We start from the raw sequence: 23610 nt of genomic DNA, 5'->3' as shown, positions 1-23610 counted from the left end.
ACATGTGGTCCTCTAGGTCCTCAAGTACAGCCCTTTGCATTCTTGCAGCCCACCTGTGAAGTTTGGATTCAGTCAAAGGGCTGTACTTGAGGCTGTACCTGGTCAAATATGACTCCCAAGGTTGCAAACCTAGGTGAAAGGTTGATAGTGTCCTAGATAGATAGATAGATAAGGCAATTAGGATGAGAGGGGTAGATTTCAGAGGGAAGATAATCAGTTCTATTTCGGACATAATGAATTTGAGATGTCTCTGAGACATCCAGGTAAAGATGTGAGACTGGAGTTTTATGTGAGAGATGAGGGCTACAAATACAAAAATAGGAGTCATCTACATAAAGATGATAATTGAACACAAAGGAACTGATGAAATCATGAAGGGAGAGTAGAGATGGAAGAAGGCCTGTGACATATTCCAGGGTACACCTGTGCTGAGATTGAGATCCTGAACGGCCTTTGTTTCCTTTTCAGGAAAACTAATCCCTAAGGGTAAGGGAAGGAGGATAGCCCTGGGGGTGGGTTAAAGATGGGGGAAAGGAAGCTGTCAGGGAAACACTGGTTGAATATTAAAATAGTTACACACTCCCCCACCTCTTCTAGAGTAGGGATGTATTTCATTCTTTTCAGGACCATGATTATTTGTTGTAATTAATCTGAGCCCAGCTACTTTTTAACATTTTCATTTATATTATTTAGTTGTGTGTATCATTTCCTGCGTTCTCCTTTCTCCACTATTTAGTGAAAATCTTTATAAGGTTTTTCTTAGTATCTCCCTTCTAATACCATGTATTCTGAAGACCATGGAATGGTTTATAGTGGGATCATTTGGAGCTGGAGGGTACCTTAGAAATCTAGTCCAACCCCCTAAACTTTATTTTATTTTATTTTTGCTTTTTGGAAGGGGGAGGGGAGGGCAATTGGGGTTAAGTGACTTACCTGAGGTCATATGGCTAGCTTGTGTGTGTGTGTGTGTGTGTGTGTGTGTGAAGTGTCTGAGACCAGATCCAAACCCAGGACCCCCTGACTCCAAGGCCCGTGCTCTACTCACTGTGCCACCTAGCCGCCCTGCCCCTAAACTTTATAGATGAGAAAACTGACTCTCAGAGACATGAAGTGACTTGTTATAAGAGCTAATGTATTTATTTGTTTGTTTGTTTTTTTAATTTTATCATTTTATTATTTTTTGGTCTTTAAATCCTTTCTCAGACCCTTACTAGGTATATGACTGTGGCTAAATCCTTAAACATCTTAGAACCTCAGTTTTCTCATCTATAAAATAAGTGATAGGGGCAGTGTAATGTAATACCAAGCAAAGGCAACTTCCCAGGTTCAAAATACCAGCATAGGTGCTCTCTATTTTATTCAGTAACAAACCCAGAGCAGAGAAGATCAAAACATGACATCATTCAAAATACAGCATTTACTAAGTGTGATTAAATCATCTCCAAGGCCTACCCCACCCCAGGACTTTCCAATCATTCAATCAATTACAAAGTCTCTGTTCCAAATACTTCTCCACCCCTAGGCTATACCTTAATTAAGTCCACCACAAAGCCCCTCTTCTCAAATGGAGATTAGTTTCCAAACATAAGTAAAATACATTCATTTGCTCAACCATAGAACACAAAAAGGTCAAAAGTTCCCCACCCCTGGATCACAATTGAATCTACCCCAGAGTTACATCAAGTTTAAACACAGCACTTAATACCCAAATGGAGGTCTTTTCTTCATCTTGACACGAGGCAAGTTCTCAGCAATCTTAGTTCCTGGGGAGACAAGGCTTAGCAAGGCCATAAGATACATTGCCAGTCCCTTCATGAATTTATCCTCTGTCTGTAGAACAGTCCTAGAACCCCTGAACACATTAGCAAAGCCCTCTCCCAGGATTTCTGTAAACATACAACAAGAAAATCCTTCTTCAGGGCTTCTAAACCAACAGAAAGGCTCCCAGACCCCTGCAACAACAGCACTGTCCTTCACCAGTGGACAGTATTCATTCTGTCTGCCGGACAGTCTCCAGACCCCTGCAACAACAGTACTGTCCCTCACCAGTGGACAGTATTCACTCTCTGTCTGCAGGACAGTCTCAGGCCTTCTTAACCAAATGCCAGGTTCCAGGACTTCTTCAACAGGACAGTCTTTCACCAGTGGACAAATCTGGCAAAATAACATCAAAACAGACAGACAAAGTACCAGCAAAACAGCCATGTCTCCTCAGTCCTTGGCAGCTCAGGGGGCAGGTCTCAAAAGTCCAGGGCAATTCAAAGTGGCCACCAGCAATCTCTTAGTCTCTCCCCCTACACGAGGTGCTGCTTCCAAAAAGAACTTCCGCCTCTCTCTTGTCTCTCCAAATCTACGTCACCAGCTCCTCCCAGTCAGGACTTTCTTTTCACATCAAAAAGTCCATCCCACAGGTGGGATTAACAAGCTCTGGGTTTTAATACAATCAATTTGAAAACCAAGCCAATACAGGGGAATCTTTAATTGCCATTACTATCACAGGCAGCTAGGTGGCGCAGTGAATAGAGCACCGGCCCTGAAATCAGGACCTGAGTTCAAATTCGACCTCAGACACTTAACACTTACTAGCTGTGTGACTATGGGCAAGTCTCTTAGCCCCAATTCCCCTGCCTTCCCCCTCCAAAAAAAGTTTTAAAAAGAAGTGATAATATGTGTTCTACCTACCTCATAGGGTTGTTGTGAGGAAAGTGCTTTGCAAATCTTAAACTGCTATATCAACGTGTTATTCTCATTACACAGGAATAGTTTATTTAAAATGAAGGAAAAACAGGCTTCATTGAAGCAACAATTTAGCACCTAACATATATGTAACTGCTGAGTATGGGGCCTTCCCTGCCAAGACGCTTCCCCGTAAATCTTGTCTTGGCTGGGGGCTCCCTGTCTCTTAGAAGGGGAGAAATGCAGGTAGTCTCCTTTTTATTCTTTTTTCCCTTTCTGCATTACCTCCTTGGGGCCGCTAGGTGGCACAACACATAAAATGGCCTGCCTGGAGTCGGGAAGATCCGTGTTCAAAATCCGACCTGGAGACACTAGCTGTGTGACCCTGGGCAAGTCACTTAACCCTGTTTGCCTCAGTTTCCTCATCTGTAAAATGAGCTGGAGAAGGAAATGACAAACCTCCAGTATCTTTGCCAAGAAAACTCCAAATGGGGTCATAAATTTCAGATGCAACTGAAACAACCCAACAATAACAGCAACTCCTTCCTTCCCTTTCTAGTCTACAGCATGACCACTGATTCCTCATTTTCTCAGGCCAGGCTGTCAGATCTCCGTAGAGGTCACCGATCTTTGGATAGCATCTCCTCAATACACGATAAAGGGAAGAATCTCATGGACTCTTCTTCAGCTCCCCTGTCACTGTAAATATCCCTTCCTTTTCCCCAGTCACTCAAAAAGGAAAGGGAAGAAAGGGATAAATATTGTCTATCCCGAGTACATCTGTTGTGTGCTTTTGAGTCTGAACCTCCCCGCTTATTCCATAGAAGGGGAAACAGAGACCCAGAGAGGTTAAATGATTTGCCCATGGTCACACAGCTAATCAGAATCCCGGGCAGGGTTTAACTCAGGCCTTCTTGAGCTTTGCTCCTCTTCTGAAGATATTTTTCCTTCTGACGCCAGTTGATTTGATTGTTCTTCCATTCTCTCCCTTCCCAGGCAAATCCAGTTGATTTCTTTACTAAAGAGATAAAATTGACTGGATGTTGTATATTCATAAAGATGAAACTTTCGAGCTATTTGCAGAGATTCCACTAGGTGGCACTAATTACAGATAAATCTGCTATGTCTGATCCATTGTATTCTGGAGCCCTCCCTCACTTAAATCCAATTCACTTGCATGTCATGGCAAACAACTCCCCAGTGTTGTGGTCGGCTTCGAGAACAAAAGACAAACAACAACAATTCTGGAGTCAAAGAATTTTAAACCTACAGGGACCTTGGAGACAAATGTGTTTAAGAATTTAAGGACAAGCTGAAATGTCATTAAAAAAAAAGTTACTAAGACCCCAAAGAATTAAGCCGGTCAATAAATATTAAAGCCCATCATAAATCATTTAGATGAGGTCCAGATAAATTAGAGATCAAACATGATGAAACATTAAATAACTCATTAAAACACAAATATACATAAATTTTTATGGCTCCAAATCATGAATTTCCTCCCTCACTGAAGATTATAGACGGAGTCAGTCCTTATATGGGGATGCTGACATAGCTGATTTGTCTTTGATACCAGTTCTCTTCCCATTCATCTGTCCTACGTTCTATTCTTTTTTTTTTTTTAAGCAATAGGGGTTAAGTAACTTGCTCAAGGTTACATGGTCAGGTGTTTCTGGGTGTGGTGCTAAGTGTCTGAACCCTGATTAGATCCCCCAGGTTATTCCAACACTGGGGCCAGTGCTCTTACTTGCTGAGCCACCTGGCCACCCCGTTAAGTTCTATTCTTGCCTATCTTATTTCCCATTCCTATTAGCTCTTAACTGGCTGTTAATGGATCCTTTTAAAGGTGTTAATTGCTATTTACTACTTGTATGATCTTAGGTACCTCACATTGTCTCTCTGGGCTCAGTTTCCTCATTTTTAAAAAATGTGTTATTTATGGTAGCTCGGTATTTACAAACAGGACCCTTAAGTGGCTAGGTAGTAATTTCAAGGATTCAGAGTGTTAAGGTAGGAATCTATAATTAAATGAATGTAGATCCTATCGTGATTAATAAAATATAAATTCATTTCAAAATATTACTGAGTTGATAGCATTTTTGTCACAATTTTTCTCAAAGACTGAATTAAGAAGAATGTATTTGCCATTTAAACTTCAACACTTGAATTAGTAACTTTGAATGTATTTAGGTTTGCCTTTAAGCACATGTTTTAAGCATGACATCTTTTAAAACAGTATTTATAAGGCATGTGTTTGGGGAGCTTAGTACAAATCAATAAAATAACATAAATTCTCAAATTCATTGATGTCGGGGCAATTCAGTTAAAGGTACACAAAATCTATTACTTCACAGGATCAAATATTTGTCACCAAAAAAAAAAGTTTAAATAAAGGCATTTTATATGAAAATTAAAAGGTTATCTATCTTTGAAAAATAGGGGTAGAAAAGAATTATTCAGACTCCACTGAAGGGATTCAGCTTTAAATGTAGTTTACTTTCAATGGATTCATCTGTTTAATAATTACCTCCAGGGTATTTGTGAAATACTAAATCATGAGAGGGCATGGAAAGGCTTTTTTGTTTGTTTTATTTTGGTTAGGTTTGGTTTTTTATTTCAGTAGTTCATTTTGTAATTTTGAGTCAAAATTCTTTAAATATTTTAGTCAGAAAATAGTAATAGGCGTGTAGAAATGAACCCTATACCACTCTCCACACTTCAAGATTTGTTATCTTGTAAATATGAGTGATTTCTTCACCAATGTAGATCCAGAGTCATAGATCAGGAAATCAGGCATTCTTAAACTTTTGTGTGTCATGGATTCCTAAGGCAGTCTGGTGAAGCCTGTGGACCCTTTCCCAGAATAAAGTTTTTGAATGCATAAAATAAAACAAAATGATAAAGGAAATAGATTATATTGAAATATATTTATTAGTTGTTTTTTTTTCCAAAGCAAAGTTCATGAACCTTAGGTTAAGAACCCCTGAAGTAGAAGGCCTTTGATAGCTGTCCTAGACACAAAATTTATTACTCTGAGGTTAATGAATTTAGCTGATCTGGTACTCAGATACGTGATATCACCAGGCTTATTCTTTAACAGAGAGGTAGATCACTTTTTTCATAGGTCTGCAGGGGTGGCACACTCTGAAGAATTATTTATTCACTGTCATCAGTCCCTGTTTGTGGGGTACCAAGATTCCCCCAGCTTTCCTAGTCTCTTGGTTAACATTTCCTCTTAATTTAGCCTAGAAATGTTAGAATTTAAAAACAAATGAACAATCAACTAGGCAATCAGGTAAAAAAGCAATGTATCTTAAGGCACAAAAGATGAAAATAAAATGATTACATTTATGGGAGAGGAATTAGAAGTTTCCTTCTGTGAAATAGGACTATGATATGATTTAAAGAGAGGAGAGGAGAAAATACAAAGCTTGGAACAGAGGCTTCAGAAAATGATATGGGGAGTAGCTTTTAAAGTAGAATAGAAGGATTGCCAAGCAACAGAGAGAGCCATTTATATTTTAAATTTATTTTTATTTTATTTTTAATTTATGGAATAAGACAAGCATTTCCATAACACAGTATAATAAAAAAAGATGATTGCACATGAAACTGCAAATCTGCTATGTGCAATTTGCTGTTCCTTTTAAATATACAACAAAGTTATCATGTAAATTTCTTTGCCTTTTTTCCCCCTTCCTCCTGCCCTATCTTTGTAAATAGACCTGGGGGTGCTGCTAGGTGGTGCGGTGAATAGAGCACTGGCCCTGGAGTCAGGAGGACTTGAGTTCAAATCCGACACAGACACTTAACACTTACTAGCCAGTGTGACCTTGGGCCAGTCACTTAAACTCCAATTGCCCTGCCTTCCCACCTCCAAAAAAAAAAAAGTTTAAAAAAATACCTTACACCATTTACCAAGATAAGGTCAAAATGGATACATGACCTAGATATAAAGAGAGGTATTAGCAAGAAAATTAGAAGAACATGAAACATATTACATATCAGATTTATGGATAGGCAAACAATTTGTGAAGAAACAAGAGATAAAGAGCAAAGTTAGGTGTAATATGGATAACTTTGGTTACGTTAAATTAAAAAGGTTGTGTACAAATAAATGTAGCCAAGATCATGAAGAAAGAAGAAAATTGGGGGAAAAAATTCATAGATAGTTTCTCAGATAAAGATCTCAGCCAGGGCCTTTTACAAAGCTTAAGTTTGTTATGGGTAAAAGACCTTGGGTTTGTTTGTTTGTTTGTTTTCCAGAAGCAAAAAAGGAGAAATCAGATAGACAGGGAACTCACTAGTTTTCTGAGGCAATCCTCTCCAATTTTGGACACTTTTAATTATTAGTAAGTTTTTCTTTTTTTTGCACATTACTCTCCCATTTCATTGACTCCTCTTCAGCCCGTAGAAATTGCTTTCTTTTGGGGGGGGGCAGTTGGGGTTAAGCCCAAGGTCACATAGCTAGTTTTTGTGTGTGTTAAGTGTCTGAGGCCAGATTTAGACTCAGGTCCTCCTGACTCCAGGGCCGGTGCTCCACCTAGCCGCCCCAGTAAGTTTTTCTTTGTGCTGAGTCAAAACCTGCTGCTCTAATTCCAAGAATAAATAAAACAAATACAATCTCTCTTTCACATGATAGCCCTTTGAAATTACTTGAAGACAAATATCATGAACCCCAAGTCTGATATTCTCCAGGCTAAACATCCGCACTTCCTCCAACCAATCTGATATATTTTAGAGCCCCTTTGCCATCTTGGTTGTACAGTAGACATGCTATAGCTGTCAGTCTTTCCTAAAATGTGATGAGCAGAGTAGAACACAGGATCTCCTGATGTGTCCTGATCAAGAAAAAAGAGTGGGTCTTGTAACCTCAATCATCCTGGACGTTTTGTTGATAATTAAATTAGTTTGTGCTATGATATAAAATATTTTTAGAATTCAGATGCCAAAATGAGGTACTCATCTTTCAAAGATTAAACTTAAGACAATGTATCAGGTTTTGTGCTTTTTTGTTTTGTTTTAAGTACTGAAGACGCTCTGGGGCAATGGCTAGTGATTGAGATACTTCTAAGGCTACAAAGTAAATACTTGGTAAAATCATTCTTTCATATGAGTGCCAACCTTGAGAAGTTCATAAGGTAAAAAACCATCACTTTCCAATTACATTTTCAAGTTTGAAAATAGAAGCAAATGAATTGTTTTCCAGTTCAGAAAAGATAGCTTTTTGGCTGCTAGAATGTGATTTCATCTTTTCTGAACATAGTGATCACAGATAATTTACTCTGATGGTTACATAACTCTCCTACTTTCATTTAGTTGGATTGTCTCATGATGAGTCTTTGGGAATTTATATCACTCTCCCCCCCATAATCTCAACTAACCCTTTAGGGTATAACCAAGTAAGAAGATTCTTGTTTTTTCTAGTCTCAAGAGAAAATAAGGCAAATCTATGAAAGGGCCTGGACATAAATTGGGAATTGACCTTGGAACCTGAAAATACTCAAATCTTCTGCTTCAAGGTGCTCTGGCTTTCAAGGGGCTATTGCGCTGTTTGAGGATTCAGATAACCCTCTCTCTTTACATTTCTTTCTATCCTTTTTGTCATCTTCCTTAGGTAGTACAGTGACTAGAATATTGGACTTTGAGTCAGGAAGACCTGAGTTCGAATTCTGCCTTAGATGTTTACTAGTGGTGTGACCCTGTACAAGTCACTTAACCTTACTCAGGCTCAATTTCCTCTTCTATAAAATAGGGATAATGATGGCACCCGCCTCCCAGGGCTGCTGTGAAGATCAAATGAGAGTATAAGTAAAGCTCTTTGCAAACTTTAAAGAGTTACATAACTGTTGACTGTTATTATTATTATTATTCTTTTTGTCTGTCTCCTTTAAGTGACAATGAGAAGAAATCAAAGCGTATTTTATATTATTTGTTGCATTTGTCATCTATAGCCTGTCATGGTTGGATAAGCTCTCTGTGCTTATGTAACATCCAAGTGAAAGTCAAGGATAGAACAATAAAAAGTGACAACTATAAAGAATTTTGTTGTTCAGTCATGCCTGACTCTTCATGATCCCATTTGGGTTTTGGGGTTTTTTTTTTTGGCAAAGATACTGCAGTGGTTTGCCATTTCCTTCTCCAGCTCATTTCACAGATGAGGAAACTGAGGCAAACAGGGTAAAGTGACTTGCCCAGGATCACACAGTTAGTGTTTGAGGCCAGATTTGAACTTGGAGAGATAAAGTCTTCTTTACTCCAGGCTGGGCACTCTATCCCCTGCACCACCTAGCTGCCCTGAAGGATACTAGGTAGGAAAGGAAACCAGCTCAAGATAGCAAGAGAATTGGCAGTGCACTGAGCAGAGTGCTGATTATTATACCTTGAGAGCTAGGCAGAGATCTCCAGGAACAGCTCACCAAAGATTACTGTATTAGAAGACCTAGTGCCTAAATATATAATTCATTTTTGCTCTTCTTTTCATAAAACACTTCTCTGATAATTGTGCCCAGTGACCTTAGAAGCAAGGAGATGAGGGGCGGCCAGGTGGCACAGTAAGAGCACCGGCCCCAGAGTCGGGAGACCTGGGTTCGGTTCCGGGCTCAGATACTTAACACCCACACAAAATAACTGGCGTGTAACCTTGAGCAAGTTACTTAACCCTGATTGCTTATTAAAAAAAAAAAAAGAAACGTTGGTGCTGACCTTCTGGGTTGTCAAGTGGAGAGATATTTTTGGTTTCTGAGTTGGAGTTTGGTCTATTTGAGGTATGAGATGTCCAAAGAGGTAAACTTATCCTTAATTCTGTAAGTTTGTAACCTACCACAAGGGTTATACATGTATAATTTTATATTCTCTGTTCTTAGTTTGAAATGAATTTCTCACCAGTTTGGGGAGGAAAAGCCTTACTTAATTAATTGTTTTTTTATTTATACGTGAACCATGATTCATTTTTCCTAGGGCCAATGTAGCTGCTAATAAAAAATGGCTGCCTGTCCCTGGACCTCATTAGCCCTGATCCAGTGTCCCATAAATTGTTATCATTGATACAACAACTACACAAACTCATTAGTCAGATTTAGGCAGGATTCAAGATTTAAAAACAACCATTGGCAGTAAATGCCTCTTTTCTAAAGGAAATTTCTCACAAGCCAGATGGGGATGTAGGTATGAAATCGTGTGAAAAATGATCGAATGGCAATATTGGCATTCCCATTAAAGGCAAATTGGGAAAAAGCAAGCAGTTTGTTTTTCATGTTACGTTTAATAATTTTAAAGAACACATTACAGTCATTTAAAAGTAACTTTATATTAACAAAAATATGTGCAAATATTGTATATGATTTCCTTATTACTTAAATCTCTTTACAATATCAAAATCTTATCCATAAAAGTTTAAAATATAACAAAATAGGCCTTCGTTTCAAGTAAAACTTTCAGTGAAGGTACAGCTATGGAGATGTTTATCACAAAAATGCACAGGGAAACATCATTCTTAGAACCTATTTGGAAAATAGGCTGTATCATGTATGGTTTGCAATGCTCCCAAATGGATATTGGCCTTTACAAACCTCTAACTTTACTGTAAAATATATGACTTTGGTATTTTCCTTCTTATAAAAAACAAACTTCATATTCCACTTCTTAAACAGAAGCATACATTTTTTTTCTCAAGACTATCATTTTAGAGCTAGCTCTCTAGGGTTAGAAAAGTGCTCCCTGAATAGACAAGTATTTCCTATGTCCAAGATTCAGAAGAAATTGAAAGTCAGGTAAAGACCCAGTATACCTGTGGAATATGAAAGAATTGCATATATTACAGTATGTTTTAGCTCATTTAAGAGCTATTTAAGCAAAACTCCTTTATTTTATGTTGCTTCCATTTAACCATTCAGACCTGGCATACAAAGAAAAAGTATGGCATAGTGAAGGAGCACTGAATTTAGAGTCAGAAGGCCTGGGTTCAAATCCCAGATCCATTATCTACTACTATTTATATGACCTTGGCAGATCATCTAACCTAGTCAGGCCTTAGCTTTCTCGGACAAGATCTCTATGGTCTAATTCTAGCTCTAAATCCTATGATTATTATTTCTATTTGTTTTTCAGGAGAAAAACAACAACCAATAAAGACAGATTCTGCCTTTGGACATTTATGCTTAGCCACCAGACGTGGGAATTTCATAGATATATGCCAAGTACAGAATCTAACCTTTCAACAAGAGATATTCTCAAATTGGAGGCTGTGTGATTTAATTTTTTTCTCTAAGTGCAAATTCCTTAACTTCTAGGATGAAAGAAATTCAGATGCAATTGTACTTTAGTATTCCTTACTAAACCTAGTAATGCATTGGCCCTCAGAAAATATTAAGTAAGCATAACAATAAAGTGTGTTGCTTATAAATCTAGATTTTTTCAATTGTATGTATACATATGTACATACATGTATACACCTACTGTCTACACCAAAATCCCTTAACAAAATTTTAGAGCATCTTAAAAGGTAGTGTTTTCCACAGTTTAATAATTTTCAGCATTGAATATTTTCTCTGATATATTTTTTGGTTTTATATGTATTTAGGATTTACTAAAAGCTAGTTTTTTAATATAAAATGCAAAAAATTTTAAAGAAAATTTATAAAAGCATAACTTTTAATTGCATATGTACAAGTGTTATACATACAAATGTATAAGTGTTAATATCATAATAGCTTTTCTTTTAAAAGATCTGAATTTTAAAGTGCTCATACAGTTATTTTAATGTTAGATTTTAAATAGCCTCCACTATTTAACTCAAATCAACAATGACTTCTAAAAACAAACATATGTAATATGCATATCTAGAATATATGCATATGTATATGTGCATAAAAATTGCCTTTTAAGCATGATATAGTCTGTCTGACCCTAGAAACATTCATATTTTCTCTTGTTTCAATTGTGATTATTTAATTAATTGTATATTCCCTAAAATTATCACTTTTTTAAAAAGGTGCCTAATTCTGCCACTAACTGCCCCTCCCCTAAACTCTCATAAACCTCTCTTCAGAATTACATTTTTCATAAGTACATTAGCACAATTTTATAGCGTCTGAATTTTGTTTAGGTCTCTATTCACAGGTAGTAACAATTTTTTTTATCATATACTAACTTTGTATTTAAGGGGGAAAAAAGATTCAATTTAATTACGTTACCAAAATAGACTATCATGCCTTGGTTGATGAATCAGTATAAATATTTGTGGTCTTTATTTTTCATTGCTTTATGCTTCAGGCAGACCCGTAATAAAGAAAAAATGGATGGGGGTGGCTAGGTGGTGCAGTGAAGAGAGGACCAACCCAGGAGTCAGGAGGACCTGAATTCAAATCCAGCCTCAGACACTTAACACTTACTAGCCGTGTGACCTGGGCAAGTCACTTAACTCCAATTGCCCTCCAAAAAGCAAAAACAAAAAAGAAAAAAACAGATGCTTTCTTTCCTGTGAGCTTCAGAATACAAAAAATTAATCCTAGTCATTCCAAATGCATCATTACCTTCCCAGATTGGAAATAAACACGTGCCCCTTTTTAACATGGCTAGTAAATCTGTCCCTTTTCATGAAAGAATCTTCACTATATATTAAGCATATACTCTTAAAATTTGCTTAAATTGTTTTTCTCTTTAGCCATTCTGTGCAAAACAGAGGCAAGCTGTTTATAGACCTGGCTTAATGACAGTCTTAGGAGAAAAACATGCAAATATTTTTAAAATATGCAATAGAAAACAAATGCGTTTTAAAATTCAAAGAAATAATCAAGATAGAAAATGCTTGCATAGTATAACATTGGTTTGCAAATATTGCCACACAGTCCATGGTGGTGCCAACTTCGGTAGCCTTCCATCAGGAAGCAAGTCTACGCATTGCCTGCAGAAACAAAGAAAGTTGATTGATACATCTTAATTTAACCAGAATCTAAGTTTTCTTTTCCTAATTCCAGATTACAAAAGCTTCACTCAAATGTACTCATTTGTGGTGTATTTCAAAATAGATGTCTTCCTAAAGAGTTGAATAAAAACTGAATTTTTGTAAATCTAATCATATTGTAAATGAAATAGAGAAACAAATGATTTAAAGGAGCTTTGCCTTGACTCCTCTTAAAAGGCAGGTAATACACCAAATTTGTCAGCTTTTAAAAATCTCATTTGTAGATGTTCTTAAAGCAGGGGTACATCTGTGTTTTATGATTATAAAAAATTTTAATTGAAATATATGTCCACATACATATATTATGTATGTATACAACATACTTTTCACTGACCTTTGCTACCAACATCAGTTTCATAAACAGAAAAAAGCCGGGTCAGTTAGTTATGTGTGAAAATCAGAAATAAAAATTATCCCAATAATTTTAGCCATGGTTTTCTTTAAAAACAAAGATAAATGTGAACTAAATTTCATAAATAGAAATTGAGAATATTGAAGATGTTTAGCTTAAAGAAGAAAAACTTAGGAGATAGACGAACAGGATGACATCAATGTGGAAGAGGGAAAAGACATCATATATTGCTCCAGAGGCAGAAATGGGACCAAAGAGTAGGAGCTATAGGGAGACAAACTTTGGTGCAAACAATTAATATTTTCATAGTGTAAACTTTAAAAAAGGAAGAACGTCAGGGTGACTCCTTGGAATACCTTTTGTAGATATTTCTTGGTCAATTCCTAATCAGACATTCATAATCTGTGGTTTTCAACTCATTATAAAATATAATAAATAATATATTTTATTTGAAGAAATAATAATCATACCTCATCCTGGACATCAAGATCATCTTCAATCTCCTCTCTGTCCATTAATTCAAGAGGATCTTTATATTCTTGTATCAGATTAATCTTGACAAAGAGAATAAAGTTAATATTCACTGAGAGCATAATTCCCCATTCCAATAACCTGGTTAATTGTGCTGCTGTAGACATGATAAGAGCTACAAATACACACATCAATGATGAGAATAGACTGGGAAAGTAGGTACATAACTGGGGTTGAGAGCATTTGCTTTGTGTTTAACCTACTCAGAGAGACATTGTAGTGGGGGGTAGAGATATGGTGTATAGGTTCCTGTATCCTCTGGCCTATCCCAAATCGTGCTCAAATAACACTTACTGGAAAACGAGAGGTCAATGACAAGTATTTACTTTGAGTACCTGCCACATGCCAGGAAAGGCAATAGAGATGCAAATAAGAATAAACAGGGCCATGGCCTGACGTCAGATACAAGGAATGCTAAATACAGTTCTGAGGACCATTGAGAGATGTAGTCTGTTCCTTAAACAAATTCAGTAGGGGTAAGACAATTAGAAACAGGATTCTGAGTTCTGAGGTTGCTCAATAGCCTGGTCTTCTTAAAAACATACTAGTCCAGAGATCTTTTCAGAGGCCAGATCCCCTATGCATTTGGTGAGAAGGTTCACAAAATATTGAAGCGTTTAAAAAACCAGTGAACTTCTTTTATTTCGTGAAGAAATTATAAAATCTGAACAGATCCTCATGTTTCTTCCCAGCTGGGCTATGGAATGGTAGATTGTTGGTGAGTTCATTTCTAACCTAATCCAAATAGCAAAAGATTGCAGGATTGAAAGTATTTTAACTCCATTTACAAACCTGAGTTTCATATGTAGTCTTCTGAAAAGGTGATATTTGACTAATGTCCAGTTTTTAAACACACATAGTGTGTTTTTACCACATCAAGTATGGGTGTCTTCTCCTTTGACCAAATAGCTTTTATAAAGTTTTCTCCCGTTTTCAAAGAAAGGGACAGATATTAAATGTTTACCTTTTCCAAGATAGGGTCTTGAACTGTTTGGGTTTTAACTTGACTCTGTATGTATAACACAGCATCATGAACAGTCAGAAAGAACGTGTCCATTATGATATTATCTTCATAGAAGCCACATTGATCCAGCTTTGCTATCACATGGTCTTAGAATGAAATATTAAAAAAAAAACATTCAAATTAAAAGTAATGAGAGTACAGATCCACACCATCAAAGCAGATTATTAATACCTTCTTGTCTCTGACTCCAAAAGTCAACGCATACATTCATTTTGTATTCCCAAGGCAGCAAGGATATTTTCAAACATTGACCAGTCATAAAAGTTTACATAGTTTACACGTATATAGTTCTTGCATGTCAATTCTCTGGCTAAAAAGTAAGCTCCTTCAAGGCAGGGATCATATTTTTGCCTTTCTTGGTATTCCTCCCAGGGGCTTAGCACAGGACGTTGCATAGTAAGCACTTAATAAACACATTTTGACTGACTGGAAATGGCCCTAAAATAATCACAGTTACATACACATACACACACACACATTTTAAAAAATCACATAGCCTTGGGGCAACTAGGTGACACAGTGTATAGAACATGGGCCTTGGAGTCAAGAGGACCTGCCTCCGGTAGGTTCAAATCCAGCCTCAGATACTTGACACTTACTAGCTGTGTTACCCTTGGCAAGTCATTTGACCCCAGTTGCTTTGCAAAAATAAGTAGCACAGCTTTGAGCTGGAAAAGTGCTTATGTACTTCCTGCCTAAAGATAATTAATAATATTTGTCATATGGGATAGTTCTCTAAGAAGGGGAGGGCTAGCAGAATACTATGACTATGTAAAAATCAGAAGACACTAATAAAAACTTTTTAAGAAAATAAAATATTTCGTTAATCAACAAACATTAAGTGCTTACTGTCTGCCAGGTACTGCGCTAAATTCTGAGGATATAAGGAAATGCAAAAAAAAATCCCTGTCTTCAAGGAATTTACATTCTAATGGGGGTATACAACATGTAAATAGTTAAGTCGGTATAAAATACATACAAAGTAGATGCCTGGACTGTTCCAAGAGCTTACATTCTCTCAACACATGCAAGACATTCATAGCTAATGCAATTACTCTAATTAGCCTCGTTATTCCAATCTTGGCTTTATGGACAATCACCCTAATACATTTTTTTCTGACTAAAACATTCTTTCCTATAAGAAAACTTTTGCCTCTCCAGACAGTTATTGTTAACCTTTATCTACACTTCATTCAACATTTCAGTATATTTGTGTAGGTGAGTATGTGTATATATTGACCCTGTACAAATTTAACACTTGACTTAACCCCAATTACCTTGCCTTCCCCCCTCAAAAAAAATTTTTTTAAGTGGGGCAGCTAGGTGGTACAGTGAATAGTACACCAACCCTGGAGTCAGGAGGACCTAAGTTCAAATCCAATCTCAGACACTTGACACACTTATTAGCTCTGTAACCTTGGGCAAGTGACTTAACTCCAATTGTCTTGCCTTCCACACTCAAAAAAAAATTAAAATTTAGCACTGATTATATGATGTTTTCATATTTTTTTGTTTGCTTCATGTGTGTATAGTGAGAGTGGGGAAGTGATCAGAGGACTCCTGACCAATTGAGTTCCCTCATGCCACTTGATGAAATTATGGCATGTAAAGGGCAAGGACTAAAGCTGATCAAATGTTTGTTTTTGTTTTTGAGGGCATTTGGGGTTAAGTGACTTGCCCAAGGTCACATGGCTAGTAAGTGTTGTGTCTGAGGCCAAATTTGAACTCAGGTCCTACTGACTCCAGGGTTGGTGCTCTATTCACTGCTCCACCTAGCCACCCCGAGCTGATGAGATGTTGATGAAATTCATACCCCGGTGACAAAAATATGTAACTCAAATTTCAAGTTTAGTTTTGCAAAATTTCTTGCAAACAGTAAGAGAACACAAAAAACCTGCACCCCTTCATAATAACTTACAAGTTGCCACCCTTCTGATGCCCACTTTTGCAAGCAAACTTCAGGTCTTTGTCATGGTAAAAGGCCATATGTATTGTATATCTTCTGATGCAGTAAGAACTGTGAGTAGAGAAGGGCTGGTCTGAGTCACTTCTGCCCCCTTTACCTACCCCTCCCCCTTCCACCAGGCCTCCAGGCCTGAGGCTCAGAGTTCTGGCAGCCTGCCCAAACCTGCTTGTGCAGCTTGGGGTTCAGGGAAGCAGCAGCCTGAGGCCGTAGACCCTGCCACAGCTACGGTGTCTTGAGCTTCCCTTTTGCCTAAGCAGCTTTTTGTGGTCAGGTTCCTTTTTTGTTTGCTCTTTCTTCCAGCCTATTGATTTTGGACTTTATGTTAGTGTTGAGTTCTGTTCATTTCTGGGGAAGAGAGGCGGGAGGAAGTCTGACTTGAGCCCCTGTCCTTTTATATCCTTCTCCTGCTTTTGCAAGTTTTACAAGTTTTCAGTGCTTCCAAAGTGGTATGTTCAGTAAAGTCTGTTCACTGCTCTCCCGGTCTGAGCTCTTCAAGTTCTTGACCCAAGTTTGAGTCTGTGCACTTGTGTGTGGTTGAGTTTCAGTAGACAGTCTTGCTGGACTCAGTCACTGCTGGCCCTCTGGGAAGTTCTGCAGATTCAGAGTGACTGAACTGGCTGTTCTACTGCAGGCTTTTATACTGGGCTAAAGGCTAGAACTGAGTAGTAGTTCTGCTCCTGGGCTCAGTCACATAGCTAAGTTTCTGGAACTTGTTCTTGCTCAGTACTCAGCTAGGTTCTGTGGTCCCTTGAACTGCTCCTTACTACCCTGGATATAGGACCCAGAACTGGGCAATAATAACAGAATTTCCAGATGGCATCTGTTCCTGCTTAAGATCTTTCTGCCCTAGGAGTTCCTGCTCAGATGCTCCCTTTTCTCTGCTCTGTTCTGCTGGCCAGACCCCACCCCTGTGTCTACGGCTTTTCTTGCCTTTCCCCCATCAGAATTCAGTCTCACCATTGTCTGTGTTGCTGTAGAGTGTGTGTGCTGGAGTAAACTAGGAAAAAATATTTCATTTCACTCCATCACCATGATTCCACTCTGGGGCCATTATTACAGTTTGATTATAACTAATATATAATATTATTATAATATAATAATAACATATATATTATAATAGTTACACTATTACTTATCCATCTAACATGTATAAAATTATGCTACTTTTTTTAAAATTAAGTTCCCATTTTTTTTCATGTAACACTGACAAAGTTTTTGAGTATCATGCCCTTAAAACCATTTCCTCTGGGCGGCCAGGTGGCACAGCGAGTAAGAGCACCGGCTCCAGTGTTGGAATGACCTGGAGATTGAATCCCGGGCTCAGACACTTAGCACCCACCCAGAAACACCTGGCCGTGTAACCTCAAGCAAGTTACTTAACCCCAATTGCTTAGGGGCGGCCAGGTAAGGGCACCAGCTCCAGCATCAGGATGACCTGGATCAAATCTGGGCTCAGATACTCAGCACCACACCCAGAAATAACTGGCTGGGTACCTTGAGCAAGTTACTTAACCCCGATTGCTTTAAAAAAAAAATTCCTCCACAGGTTTTCTGATTCTAATTGCACAATTTTTCATAGTAGGGTGCTTTAGAAGAACACATTTGTTCATCATAGCAGAACTGCCTGTATATCCTTTTCCCATAAGATATTATAAGGTTCTTGAGAGCTGGGCCCATGTCTTCTACTTCTTATATGTTACAAAAGAATAAAAATACTGGGGGTGGCTAGGTGTGGCGGTAAATAGAGCACCGGCCCTGGAGGCAGGAGGACCTGAGTTCAAATGTGACTTCAGACACTTAACACACAAGCCGTGTGAGTCTGGGCAAGTCACTTAACCCCAGTTGCCCTCCAAAAAAAAAAAAAGAATAAAAATACTGTGCATTGGATATAGAACAAAATTATACATGTTGATATGACTAGACAGAGAAATATTGGTGGGGGGAGATAGAGTAGAAGATCATTCTGCACCTTTAAAAGTACCTCTGTCCCAGGATAAAGCTCTTTTTTCTCAAGGAAGCTTTTCATCAGAGATAGTGGGGGGCAAGGGGAAAGCTGTTCATTTGAGGTAAGTCTTCATTCAACAGGAAGGCCATCCCTTCCTACATCTTTTTTTTTTTTTGGATAGGAAACAACCAATTAATAAATATTTATTGAACACCTACTATGCACAAAAAGAGGCAAAAGGTAGTCCCTGCCCTCAAGGAGCTTACAGTATAATGCCAGCCTTAGATTCAGGAAGACTTTGATTCTGTTTCTTTCTTTACATGTACTGGCTTTGTGACTTCACCAATCAATATCCCCCCAGCCAACTCCCTTAAGACTTTCAGAGAAGGTACACATTTGCATTGATGGAGGGAATTTTCTAATAATGGATTCCCTGCACTGATGAAATCATAGGTCTTTTAAAAAAATTGTAATTATTCATCTCATTTTCTATATTCATCTTTTTTCAGCTTCACTATTAACCCTTTTCTCCTTTTATAGAAAATAGGCCAGGACAGCATTGGATAGATTATGGAGGGCCCATAGTAAAGTGTTCATATACATCAATCAATGAACAAGTATTATTAAATTCCTATCGTGTGCCTACAGTGTGACACTGGGCAACTCACACAACCTTTTAGGGTTCTAGTCAACTCTCTGAGACTTTTAAGTTGCAGAGAATATGCCCACCTACCTCTACCATTTTTTTCTTTCTCTACCTTAATACATTTTTCCTTTACCAATGGTAGAGGAAATTTTCTCTTCTGGGAGTTCCCTTATAGTGATATCATAGTTCAAGTCCCTATTCTTGGAGTCGGAAATGGCAAACCACTCCAGTATCTTTGCCAAGAAACCCTATGCAGGGTCATGAAGAGTTGGACGTGATTGAATGACTCAACAACAAGAAGTCCCTCTTCCACAACCAATGTGTTGTGTACCATGCTAGGCACTGGGACTTCGAAGACAAATGCCCCTATATGACTGGAGAGATTGACTGTGGGTACCCTTCCTACATCTTCCCCTCTTGTACTTTCTCACTGATGCAACCCTGTCACCAGAACATGGATTTCAGTGCATTGCCAACACTACTGAATGAAGGGGAAGTTGTGTATTTTCACATTCAAAAAGGTACCCATACACAAAATCCCCATATTCCAGGGAACTGGGATGAGAAAGGGTGAGAAAACTCTATGAATAGGTATATGTACATATTCATACACTTACCTTTAAGTGAAGCAAAGTACACATTCACATCAATTCTTTGGAACTCTTTTACAATCTGAAAAGAAAGGGGAAACGTTTACTGTTGACGTAAATTCATACATGATTCTTATGGAGGTGAATTAATACAGCCACATTTGTATAGTATCAGATCACTAAAATATTACCCAGCTCCAAAAGTTCTTCAGATAAACAGAACTTTTGAGCTGGCATAAATCTAGGAAGGAGAGCTGGTATATGGAAAGACAGGCCAGTTGCAAAAAGATCTTGGCAGGCTAGAAAACTGGGCAGAATCCAATAAGATAATATGTAATAAGGATAAATGTAATCTCTTGCACTTAAGTTCAAGAAATATACTTCACAAATACAAGATAAGTGAGTCATGGCCACACATCAATCCCTCTGGAAAAAGATCTAGGAATCTTATTGAACTTGAAGATCAATATGTCAACAATTTGATATGGCAATTAAAAAAATAACAATGACTTGGGTTTCATTAAGAGAATCATTTCTTGGAATGGGAAAATGATATTCCCTCTGTGCTTCAACCCCTCAGGAAACACTTTGAGTATTATGGTCAGTCCTGAACTCCACATTTTAGAATGGACATTAATAAGGGCAACAATACAAATTGATAAAGGATGCAAAAGGCTTTAGATTCATTTCAAGTGGAAATTGTTGAAGGAACTGAGCATGTTTAACCTTGAGAAAAGGTTTATCTTGAACCTAAGTATTTAAGTATTCTAAGAGGTAGAGGTGAAAAAATAGAATCCAGGAATTTGGGAGAGCCTTTGGAAAGGAACACAGGCAAGGACAGCAAGCTTAAATACCTAAGTATTTAAAAAACACGTCATCTAGAAGAGGCATTATTAGGCTGGAACTATCCTCATCTCTGCCTCCTAATTTTCCTGGCTTCCAAATCTCTAAAGTTCCAGCTTCTCCAAGAAGACTTACCAGCCCTCCTCAATATGAGTGCCTTCCCTCTGAGACACCTGTCTGCCTGCCCCCTATCCTTTATATATCCTGTTTGTATGTAATAGTCTTCCCCATTAGACTCTGAGCTCCTTGAGAGCAAGAATCATTTTTTGCCTTTGTAGCCCCAGCACTTGGCACATAGTAGACATTTAATAAATAAATGCCAGTTAGTTGACTGACTGACTGGATCCAGCAGGTAGAACTAGGGGTAATTAGTCAAATTTAGGCTTAAGTGAAAAACTTCCTAACAGAACTATCCCAAAGTGGAAATGGCTGCCTTTGGAGGCAGAAGAGGTCTTGTTGGGTGTGTTGTAATAGGAATTTTCTTTCATTAGGGTTATGGGAAGGATGGGTTGGACCAGATGTCCACAAAAGTCGACTCGAGCTCTGAAATTTGGTGATTCTAATAAGTTTGCAGATGAATGAAATTTACACAGACAATGGGACTTAAGTGAATAGATAGTTTGTGCCAGTCTTATTGGAATGTGTACCATACCTGAGGCGTTCTTAATTTTCTTTATATAACCCACATTTATGGGAGAAGAAATGATCAGCTCACAGTTCTGTTTGAGTGAATGTTTCTGTTACCATAGGTAGGTGCATGTATGCATAAAAACTTTTCATTTTTCAGAGACATTTATAATGATTGATAATAATGAAGGTATGTACTAAAAATGAAGGTATATACATATACAGCAAGGGTGTGCTGGTAGATGTTTAACAAGTAGCTTTCTGAAAATATTCATATTTTTACATTTAATCTACATTATTAAAATTTTCTCCATCACTTTCTCAATTTTGGATCATCAGCAAAATAATAATTCAAGTCCTCATTTGTAGCACTTGCCAATTTGCAAGGTCTAAATGCTCATCCTAAAATTTTAATAATTGGCTCTTCCAGATATGTGTGAGTTGTTTTCAACTAAACTGTGGTTATAAGTAAATAATGTCTATGAAAAACAAAAATTCACTTTTTTACTCCTTTTCATTTGAAAGGGCAACTAACAATAAGACTCTGTGTGTGTGTGTTTTAAATAGAATAAAAGCCAAAATCTTCCTTCAGTTGCCTCATGATTAATATGTAAAAATATATTGGGAGGAAAATCTATTTTAGTATAAAATATCTTTTCTTCTTATTTCCATAAAATTTCCCCCTTCTTCAATCCATCTTCCACACAGCTGCTAAAATGATTTTCCTAAATCAAAGATCTAACCGTGTCACTCTACCATTCAAGAAGTTTTTGTATGGGGTAGCTAGGTGGCACAGTGAATATAGTACCAGCCCTAGAGTCAGGAGGATCCAAGTTCAAATCTGTCAGACACTTAGTACTTGCTAGCTGTGTGACCTTGGGCAAGTCACTTAACCCCAATTGCCCTGCCTTCCACCCCTGCAAAAAAAAAAAAGTTTTTGTGGCTACTTATTGCTTCTAAGATAAAGTACAAACTCCCCAGTTTAGCATTTCAAACCCTTTCCATATATTTGCCAATACTTCCCTGCCTGTGTCCCCCCTCCCCTTTTTTTGAGGCAGTCAGGGTTAAGTGACTTGCCCAGAATCACACAGCTAATAAGCATCTCAGGACAGATTTTAACTCAGGTCCTCCTGACCCCAGAGCTCTAGCCATTGTGCCACCTAGGTGTCCCTGCCTATGTTCCTTTGCAAAGGCTCTCCCTCATTTCTGGAATCTACTTCTTTTTTCACCTCTACCCCTTAGAATCCTTAGCTTCCCATCAAGACTCAAATTCTACTTCCTATAGGAAGACTTCCATGATTTTCCTGGTTGTTCCTCTTGTCCCTTACTAAATTGTCTTGTTTTTACTTATCTGTAGAATTATACTATTCCCCAATTAGAATGTAAAGTCCTTATGGGCAGGGACTATTGAATTGTAGCTGAACTAGAGCTTACCTCCTACTAGTATTTGCCTCACTATAGGCCGATTGCCTGAGCTTTGACCCCAGTTATCTGCCCACCTGGATTTTGGACCTTTTGCCCATCATAAACTCTGATGCTCATTTATCTCAATCTGTGGCCTCCTTACCTGGATTTCTGATCTCCTGTCTATTCCTGATCTTTGATAATTAATTGCATACTCTTCAGTTTATTCCTTGACTTTCTGGATTCCTGACTTATTACTTGTTCTTATATCTACCTGTTCCTATAACTGTTTTTTATACTATCTGACCCTCTAAATCCTAGCACCTGACAACCTTCATTCACCCTGCTACTTGCCATATGAAAAATAGTCCCATTGGCAACAAAAGCTTTGTCTTACAGAATTTTAGAATTTCAAAGGTTGTCAGATACCATTTAGTCCTTGGAAATGGTCATTTTACAAATGAGAAAAGTGAGGCAGAAGTCAAGTGATTTGTCCAAGGTCACACAGCTAAGCAGGTTGCAGGGCTGGGATATGAACCCAGATTTTCAAATTCCAAGGGCAGGGTTCTTTCCACTCTACCACAGATCCCTGAACTCCACAGTCTCCACACAGAAAATAAATAGAATCATGGCCATCTTGGGGCTAGCCCCATCCCATTTTATTTTCCCAGGGCTCAGTGCAATCAGAGACATTAACAAATTAGCTTGAAACTGTCTACAAGCCAGTAGTTAGGATTTTTTGTACAAAAGTAAAAGAAAACTATACCATCCGTAGTGATCTCACTGCAACAATATCCAAGAATGATACTGCTCCAAAATCAAGGATCAGGCTGTGAATGGGGACTTTGGGAACATTTACTTTGACAGGAAGTTCTGAATTCCAATCTACTTGGATCTCTATTTCCTTAGTTGGGATAGTCAGGTCTTCAGGCTCTTCAGGATCTTCATCAGGCTCAAAACCTTGATTAGTGGCACAGGCGTCACTGACGATACCATTCTAAACCAATAAACAATTCCAAGAACATAATGTATGAAATTTGGA

General features: G+C 37.9%; 1 protein-coding gene across 1 annotated transcript in view; it reads right to left on the bottom strand.

The window, feature by feature from the left end:
• Positions 1 to 10835: 10835 nt before the first annotated feature.
• SLC26A4 (solute carrier family 26 member 4) overlaps positions 10836 to 23610 on the bottom strand; it is a 61307-nt gene continuing 48532 nt past the window's right edge. The window contains exons 17-21 of the mRNA XM_069107000.1: positions 23335 to 23565; positions 19722 to 19776; positions 14488 to 14633; positions 13463 to 13546; positions 10836 to 12580 (exon numbers count right to left, since the gene is read on the bottom strand). Of these exons, the coding sequence (XP_068963101.1) occupies positions 12557 to 12580; positions 13463 to 13546; positions 14488 to 14633; positions 19722 to 19776; positions 23335 to 23565 (540 nt within the window). The 3' untranslated portion in view covers positions 10836 to 12556. The remainder of the gene's footprint in view (positions 12581 to 13462; positions 13547 to 14487; positions 14634 to 19721; positions 19777 to 23334; positions 23566 to 23610) is intronic.

Source organism: Petaurus breviceps, unplaced genomic scaffold (assembly GCF_028583685.1).
Source record: "Petaurus breviceps papuanus isolate PSGF00001 unplaced genomic scaffold, PetGlider_PUasm1.0 84, whole genome shotgun sequence".
Taxonomy (NCBI): Eukaryota; Metazoa; Chordata; class Mammalia; order Diprotodontia; family Petauridae; genus Petaurus; species Petaurus breviceps.
This window is presented reverse-complemented; position numbering and strand designations above follow the sequence as displayed.